The sequence below is a fragment of the Pelophylax lessonae genome, assembly GCF_965119305.1.
Source record: "Pelophylax lessonae genome assembly, chromosome: 7".
Classification (NCBI taxonomy): domain Eukaryota; kingdom Metazoa; phylum Chordata; class Amphibia; order Anura; family Ranidae; genus Pelophylax; species Pelophylax lessonae.
Window position 1 is genome coordinate 27,405,100 of NC_138774.1, and position 9,284 is coordinate 27,414,383.

At 42.2% G+C, this 9,284-nt stretch overlaps 1 protein-coding gene across 1 annotated transcript; it reads left to right on the forward strand.

Annotated features, from left to right (window-relative positions):
* Positions 1-7,833: 7,833 nt before the first annotated feature.
* LOC309559751 (uncharacterized protein) lies at positions 7,834-8,913 on the forward strand (the record flags this gene model as incomplete). The annotated part of the gene is made up of 1 exon (XM_082263189.1): positions 7,834-8,913. The coding sequence occupies one exon, from the start codon at positions 7,834-7,836 to the stop codon at positions 8,911-8,913; it is 1,080 nt and encodes a 359-aa protein (XP_082119315.1).
* Positions 8,914-9,284: the final 371 nt, after the last annotated feature.

The following is a 9,284-nucleotide window of genomic DNA, read 5'->3' on the forward strand; positions in this document are numbered from 1 at the left end:
CCCCAGTGGAACCATTTTAATATGAGATCCGATACTGATTTTCTGAAAATCAGTGTGTGTGGAACGTGCCCCACACATCGCAGTCGAGAGCTATAGTGCATTCACAGTTGAGCGGAAATCAAAAACTGAACATTTACACATGTTAATTGTTCCTAAGCAGTACCCTGAAAAATGTATATTTGGCCTGAAATTCCTCCTAAAAATAGCAGGGCACTTTTTGATATGCGTGTCTGCCTAGGCACTCCTGTGGGCTGCAGCTGCATAGCTGTGTGTCTGTAGTGTGAGATCTAAGGCATTGCTAACTCTGACTTCTAGTCTCAGGTGATTTGGAGTGAAATTTGGTGATGTCACTACTATGCTGCTCACTGGAGGCTTTCTGACATGAGGAAGCAAAGCCCTGCCTCTACCGAGATGGCTACCTCCAAACAGTGTAAATCAAGACAGGGTTAGTTAGTCAGTCATGGAGAAAAGATAAGTTGCAAGGATACAAAAGGTGTTACTGGAAACTTGTCCTTTACCCTCTGCCTGCCTTTTCTTGAGGAAAAGCTTCAAGACTATGGCTTGCATAGCGTAGTTTTGATCTGCAGATAAATGAAACAATTAGATACATAAGTTACACAGTAATTTTGTATCACTCTATCTCATGTCTAAATAAAGTTCATAAACACTGTGTCTGATGGTCCATTTTTTTTTTTCATAGCAGCTGCTTCTAAAACTGCTGTATTCACAAAGGAACTCCCAGCTATCATTTTAATAGCTGGTAATTGTCCGCAAGCATGAGGGAAGGAACCACAGCAGAGCAGGACTTACTACACACTCTCTATGAACTTTGAGAAAGATGTTTTGGACATACTACAAACATCCAGTGTCCACAACTGGTTAGTTAAAGATATATTGGAGTTCAATCCAGAAAAAGTTTCTTGTTAGCACTGCCTTAAATTACTCTTGTTATTTGTTTTTCCAGTTTACTTTCAACCATTCCTTCAACTCTCAACAGATTTTGATTTGTACAAAGATCTTTAACACCATTACCAATTTAAAACAAATGGAGAATGTGAGAATCAATCCCGCTATCTCAAACATTCTCAGGGAGTGCTCTACCATTTGAGATCTTACGCCTTGGTGGGTGACATGTCCTTACCTGAGATGTGCAGTCTAAGAAACATCTGTTCTTTACCAGAACTCTAGATGGTGGAGGCAGGCCAAGAACCTTAGAGGTCCCTTGAGCTCTTTGCTATGGGCTTTGGTAGTAGGTCACAGGCTTTAGGATCTTTTTCAGAATCAGAACTCTTGATGGTGGAGACAGGCTGGTAACTTCAGTGACCCTTGGAGCTCTTTGCAATAGGCTGGTACTAGGTCACAACTCTTAGGCATAGAGTGGTCAGAAACACCAGCTTTTCTACTCCCTTGAAACTGTCCGAAAATTAAAGGGCCTCTGGTTGACCTTTAGGATACAAGCATTGTTTGGTTTTTAACCCTTCCCTTTCTGAACAATAGACAAGTTAGCATATCCTATACAGGTTCCATAGTGTAGTGGTTATCACGTCTGCTTTACACGCAGAAGGTCCTGGGTTCGATCCCCAGTGGAACCATTTTAATATGAGATCAGATACTGATTTTCTGAAAATCAGTGTGTGTGGAATGTGCCCCACACATCGCAGTCGAGAGCTATAGTGCATTCACAGTTGAACGGAAATCAAAAACTGATCATTTGCTATAATATAGGAAACATTTACACATGTTAATTGTTCCTAAGCAGAACCCTGAAAAATTCATATTTGGCCTTAAATTCTTCCTAAAAATAGCAGGGCACTTCTTAATGTGCGTGTATGCCTAGGCACTCCTGTGGGCTGCAGTTGCATAGCTGTGTGTCTGTAGTGTGAGATCTAAGGCTTTGCTAACTCTGACTTCTAGTCTCAGGTGATTTGGGGTGGGGTTCGGAGATGTCACTACTGTGCTGCTCCCTGGACTCCTTGCTGGAGGCTTTCTGACATGAGGAAGAAAAGCCCTGCCTCTACCGAGATGGCTACCTCCAAACAGTGTAAATCAAGACATGGTTAGTTAGTCAGTCATGGAGAAAAGATCAGTTGCAGGGATACAACAGGTGTTACTGGAAACTAGTCCTTTACCCTCTGCCTGCCTTTTCTTGAGGAAAAGCTTCCAGACTATGGCTTGCATTGCATAGTTTTGATCTGCAGATAAATTAAACAATTAGATAAATAAGTTACACAGTTTCTTTGTATCACTCTATCTCATGTCTAAATAAAGTTCATAAACACTGTGTCTGATGGTCCATTTTTTTCATAGCAGCTGCTTCTAAAACTGCTGTATTCACAAAGAAACTCCCAGCTATCATTTTAATAGCTGGTAATTGTCCACAAGAGTGAGGGGAGGAGCCAAAGCAGAACAGGACTTACTACACACTCTCTATGAACTTTGAGAACGATTTTTCAGACGTAATACAAACATCCAGTGTCCACAACTGGTTAGTTAAAGATATATTGAAGTTCAATCTAGAGAAAACTTCTTGTTAGCGCTGCCTTAAAAGACTCTTGTTATTTGTTTTTCTAGTTTACTTTCAACCATTCCTTCAGTAAAAGCCAATTGAGGGGGCAGGAGAATAGTGGGAATGTGATTGGAGTGACTAGGGGGTCCATAGGCCAATCATTAGTGAATACGCCCCCCAGTATATAAGATAGCCCCCGCCAAATTCCTAGCATTGTTATACAGGGACATGGAAGAGAGTGGAAGCAGTTCTGTTACTTCTGCTACAAAGTGTCATTTAGTAATTTTTAGTGTGAGGAAATGGATATCTAGTGTAGTTAGGGTGCTATTTTCCACTATACTTAGCTTTAATAATTTAGTTTCTGTAGGGAAAGTCTTAAGTGTAAGGGGACCGTAGTGTAGTGTAGGGTTAACTGACTCTGACTGCTATGGCAGGGTGACCGCTATAGAGAAAAGATCGTTTCTCTTAGGTCACTTTCAGAGCACTGATATGGATTCTCACCGGTCAGCCTGCTTTTTGGCTGCAGGCGTTTATAGGGATTTTTTGAGGACATGTTTGGAGTCAGGCATGACATCTGAACATGTGTATAGGGGTATATATACACACACATGTCTGTATATATACACCTGCACATATATAGGTGTGAAAGGAGCAGAACACTATACTTGCGCTAATTAAATAATTAACACCAATATGGCTCCGCTCCTATCACACCTATATATGTGTGAGTGTAAAATACATATAAGTGTGTGTATATATACCCCTATACAGAAGTTCAGATGCTTTGCCTGCCTCCAAAGAACCCAAAAAAATGCCCCAAAAAACGCCCAGGTGTGTTTTTGCAGCAGACGTTTTTTTGGGCATTTTTCTGGGGTCTTTGGAGGCAGGCAAAACATCTGAACTTCTGTATAGGGGTATATATATACACACACACTTATATGTATTTTACACTTACACATATATAGGTGTGATAGGAGCGGAGCCATATTGGTGTTAATTATTTCATTAGCGCAAGTACAGTGTTCTGCTACTTTCACACCTATATATGTGTATGGGTATATATACATATAAGTGTGTGTGTATATATACCCCTATACAGAAGTTCAGATGTTTTGCATGCCTCCAAACACCCCAAAAAAATGCCCACAAAAACTCCTGCAATAACACACCTGGGCGTTATTTTTTTGGCGCGGGCGTTTTTTTGGGCATTTTTTGGGGTCTTTGGAGGCATGCAAAACATCTGAACTTCTGTATAGGGGTATATATACACACACACTTATATGTATATTACACTTACACATATATAGGTGTGATAGGAGCGGCGCCATATTGGTGTTAATTATTTAATTAGCGCAAGTATAGTGTTCTGTTATTTTCACACCTATATATGTGTATGGGTATATATACATATAAGTGTGTGTGTATATATACCCCTATACAGAAGTTCAGATGTTTTGCCTGTGAAAATAGCGGAGCCATATCCCTGCTCTATAAGTTTTTATGGTTCTGGACATGCTACAGAGCTGAAACTTCACAGGTACGCTTTTTAGACCCCCCAGACACTAAATCCAAAGTCAAAATCAAAAAATCTCATTTTTTTTTTAAATGTTTTCAATAATTGGCTCTCTATCAAAAATGACAATTTTTAAGAACTGTTTTTTTGTGTGATTAATAGTCCCTGGGGCATGACCCAGAACCCTAGGCACTCTTTAGGGGCATTTATTGGGTTTTAGGTCTTCCAAATGGTGTTTTTTGATTACCAAAGTTCGGGTCCCATTGATTTCAATGGGGTTCTGAAATCCGGGCCGAACTTTCGGGAAGTTCGGATGTTCTGGCCGAACCGAACTTTTGAAAAGTTCGATCATCCCTACCTTAGAGGCCCCTTGAGCTCTTTGCTATGGGCTTTGGTACTAGGTCACAGCCTTCAGGATCTTTTTAAGAACTCTTGATGGTGGAGACAGGCCGGTAACCTTAGTGACCCCGACAGCTCTTTGCTATGGGCTGGTACTAGGTCACAACTGTTAGGCATAGAGTTGTCAGAAACACCAGCTTTTCTACTCCCTTGAAACTGTCCTAAAATTAAAGAAATGCCAAAGGGCCTCTGGTTGACCTTTAGGATGCAAGCATTATTTGGTTTTTAACCCTTCCCTTTCTGAACAATAGACACGTTGACATATCCTATACAGGTTCCATAGTGTAGTGGTTATCACGTCTGCTTTACACGCAGAAGGTCCTGGGTTCGATCCCCAGTGGAACCATTTTAATATGAGATCCCATACTGATTTTGTGAAAATCATTGAGTGTAGATCGTTCCCCACACATCGCAGTCGAGAGCTATAGTGCATTCACAGTTGAACGGAAATCAAAAACTGAACATATACACATGTTAATTGTTCCTAAGCAGTACCCTAAAAAACTCATATTTGGCCTGAAATTCCTCCTAAAAATAGCAGGGCACTTCTTGATATGCGTGTCTGCCTAGGCACCCCTGTGGGCTGCAGTTGCATAGCTGTGTGTCTGTAGTGTGAGATCTAAGGCATTGCTAACTCTGACTTCTAGTCTCAAGAGATTTGGAGTGAAATTTGGTGATGTCACTACTATGCTTCTCACTGGAGGCTTTCTGACATGAGGAAGCAAAGCCCTGCCTCTACCGAGATGGCTACCTCCAAACAGTGTAAATCAAGACATGGTTAGTTAGTCATTCATAGAGAAAAGATCAGTTGCAGGGATACAATAAGTGTTACTGGAAACTAGTCCTTTACCCTCTGCCTGCCTTTTCTTGAGGAAAAGCTTCAAGACTATGGCTTGCATAGCAAAGTTTTGATCTGCAGATAAATTAAACAATTAGATAAATAAGTTACATAGTTTCTTTGTATCACTCTATCTCATGTCTAAATAAAGTTCATAAACACTGTGTCTGATGGTCCATTTTTTTCATAGCAGCTGCTTCTAAAACTGCTGTATTCACAAAGGAGCTCCCAGCTATCATTTTAATAGCTGGTAATTGTCCACAAGTGTGAGGGGAGGAGCCAAAGCAGAACTGGACTTACTACACACTCTCTATGAACTTTGAGAACGATTTTTCAGATGTAATACAAACATCCAGTGTCCACAACTGGTTAGTTAAAGATATATTGGAGTTCAATCCAGAGAAAACTTCTTGTTAGCGCTGCCTTAAATGACTCTTGTTATTTGTTTTTCTAGTTTACTTTCAACCATTCCTTCAATTCTCAACAGATTTTGATTTGTACAAAGACCTTTGATGCTATAACCATTTTAAAGCAAATGGAGAATGCGAGAATCAATCCCACTATCTCAAGCATTCTCAGTGAGTCCTCTACCATTTGAGATCTTACGCCTTGGTGGGTGACACGTCCTTACCTGAGGTGTGCAGTCTAAGAAACATCTGTTCTTTACCAGAACTCTAGATGGTGGAGGCAGGCCAAGAACCTTAGAGGCCCCTTGAGCTCTTTGCTATGGGCTTTGGTACTAGGTCACAGCCTTTAGGATCTTTTTCAGAACTCGTGATGGTAGAGACAGGCCGGTAACCTAAGTGACCCCTGGAGCTCTTTGCTCTGGGCTGGTACTACTAGGTCACGACTCTTAGGCATAGAGTTGTTAGAAACACCAGCTTTTCTAATCCCTTGAAACTGTCCTAAAATTAAAGAAATGCCAAAGGGCCTCTGGTTGACCTTTAGGATGCAAACATTGTTTGGTTTTTAACCCTTCCCTTTCTGAACAATAGACACGTGGACATATTCTATACAGGTTCCATAGTGTAGTGGTTATCACGTCTGCTTTACACGCAGAAGGTCCTGGGTTCGATCCCCAGTGGAACCATTTTAATATGAGATCCGATACTGATTTTCTGAAAATCAGTGTGTGTGGAACGTGCCCCACACATCGCAGTCGAGAGCTATAGTGCATTCACAGTTGAGCGGAAATCAAAAACTGAACATTTACACATGTTAATTGTTCCTAAGCAGTACCCTGAAAAATTCATATTTGGCCTGAAATTCCTCCTAAAAATAGCAGGGCACTTTTTGATATGCGTGTCTGCCTAGGCACTCCTGTGGGCTGCAGTTGCATAGCTGTGTGTCTGTAGTGTGAGATCTAAGGCATTGCTAACTCTGACTTCTAGTCTCAGGTGATTTGGAGTGAAATTTGGTGATGTCACTACTATGCTGCTCACTGGAGGCTTTCTGACATGAGGAAGCAAAGTCCTGCCTCTACCGAGATGGCTACCTCCAAACAGTGTAAATCAAGACATGGTTAGTTAGTCAGTCATGGAGAAAAGATCAGTTGCAGGGATACAACAGGTGTTACTGGAAACTCGTCCTTTACCCTCTGCCTGCTTTTTCTTGAGGAAAAGCTTCAAGACTATGGCTTGCATAGCGTAGTTTTTATCTGCAGATAAATTAAACAATTAGATAAATAAGTTACACAGTTTCTTTGTATCACTCTATCTCATGTCTAAATAAAGTTCATAAACACTGTGTCTGATGGTCCACTTTTTTTATAGCAGCTGCTTCTAAAACTGCTGTATTCACAAAGGAACTCCCAGCTATCATTTTAATAGCTGGTAATTATCCACAAGTGTGAGGGGAGGAGCCAAAGCAGAACTGGACTTACTACACACTCTCTATGAACTTTGAGAATGATTTTTCAGACATAATACAAACATCCAGTGTCCACAACTGGTTAGTTAAAGATATATTGGAGTTCAATCTAGAGAAAACTTCTTGTTAGCGCTGCCTTAAACGACTCTTGTTATTTGTTTTTCTAGTTTACTTTCAACCACTCCTTCAATTCTCAACAGATTTTGATTTGTACAAAGACCTTTAATGCTATAACCATTTTAAAGCAAATGGAGAATGCGAGAATCAATCCCGCTATCTCAAGCATTCTCAGTGAGTCCTCTACCATTTGAGATCTTACGCCTTTGGTGGGTGACACGTCCTTACCTGAGGTGTGCAGTCTAAGAAACATCTGTTCTGTGATGTTTGTGCAGTATAACTGTGACCTTTCCCCTTTTCTCCTGATGCATGATGGGGAAGGGGCTGTACCAGGAAGTCAGACACAGTGTGTGTGAAGCCTGGAAGCAGCAGCATGGTACAGAGAAGAGATTACATCTGTTAGGAACAGAAGCTGTTATATTATGACTCCTCGTGTCAGCATGTCTCTGAGTGAGTAATAAAGCTCTCCTGGTTAAGAAGTAAACCCAGCCTGTGTGTAACTTGCTGAGCAGATACTGGCAGCATTGCTAGCAACACACTCGTGTCTAAGGGACATAACAGTGGCGACGAGGATTGTGGATTTTAGCACACATGGCCTTCATAGGGTTTATTCAACCATTTGATCCTGCTGCTGAGTCATGGAGCTCCTGGGTGGAGAGGCTGGAGCAGTATATGCAAGCAAATAGTGTGGCTGCAGAAAAGAAAGTTGCAGTTTTCCTCACAGCATTGGGACAAGCTGCATATGGTACTCTCAGAGACCTCATTTCCCCAGACAAGCTGGCCTCTCAGCCCCTACCGGAGTTAATTCAGAAGCTACATGCACACTACAACCCAAAGCCGTTAGAAATTGCAGAGCGGTTTAAATTCTACAGTAGGAGGCAGCAAGCAGGGGAGGACATAAAGACATTTATCATTGGTTTACGTAAACTAGCTGCCACTTGTCAGTTTGGAGACTACCTGCAGACCGCTCTCTGCAACATGTTTGTCATGGGACTCTGCGACCCAGCCATACAGAGACGTTTACTCACAGAACCCGACTTGACTCTGACGAAAGCCACTGACCTTGCTACAGTCATGGAGTTGGCTACACGAGATGCCATCCTACTGAAGGCACCACCTGACACTCCTGCAAACCAGGGAGAGGAAATATTCCACACTGCTATCACCCGACACCCAAGACAACCGTCCCCAAATCAACCTAAGTCTCGCCACCCTACTTCTTCTGTCTCTAGGACGCCAACTTGCTACCGTTGTGGTAACACTACTCACAGTGCACCTGCTTGCAAGTTCAAGGATGTCGTTTGTTTTCTCTGTGGAAAGACTGGTCATATTGGGCGTGTTTGCCGCAGCTCCCGCTCCCTGAACGGTACCACAAGAGGTAGACGTACACAGACGTTGCGTGTGGATGCGGATAATAACGGCTTCAGTTCTGATGAGGAGACCTGTGTCCAGCATGTTGGACTGTTTCGAGTAGCTGAGAGTTCTCCTGTGATAAAAGTGGATGTCACACTCAATGGCTGTCCTGTCTCCATGGATGTTGATACAGGGGCGGCTGTGTATGTCATTTCATGGTCTGATTTAAGGCATCGGGTCTGTCCCTACCGCTCCAACCTACAAATCTCACACTACAAACCTACAACAAGGAACTACTACAACCCTTGGGTTATGTGAAACCCCTTGTTACATTGGGCAACCACAGTCAAACTCTGCGCCTTTATGTTGTACATGAAGGAGGTCCTCCGTTGTATGGTAGAGACTGGATCAAAGCCCTGGGCATGCCTCCTTTTACCATTGCCCAATGTACATTGCTTTCTGAAACAGACCATTGGGTGGAATCCCTGAAGTCTCGCTTTAAGGAGGTTTTTGAGGACTCTTTGGGCACCGTAAAAGGGAAGATGGCCCACCTCCTCTTGAAGCCTGGTGCTACACCTCGTTTTTGTAAGGCAAGATCAGTACCTTTTGCCTTACGGAAGAAAGTGGAAGCAGAGCTGGACCACCTATTGGCTGAAAACATCATAACAAAAGTTGATAGAAGTGAATGG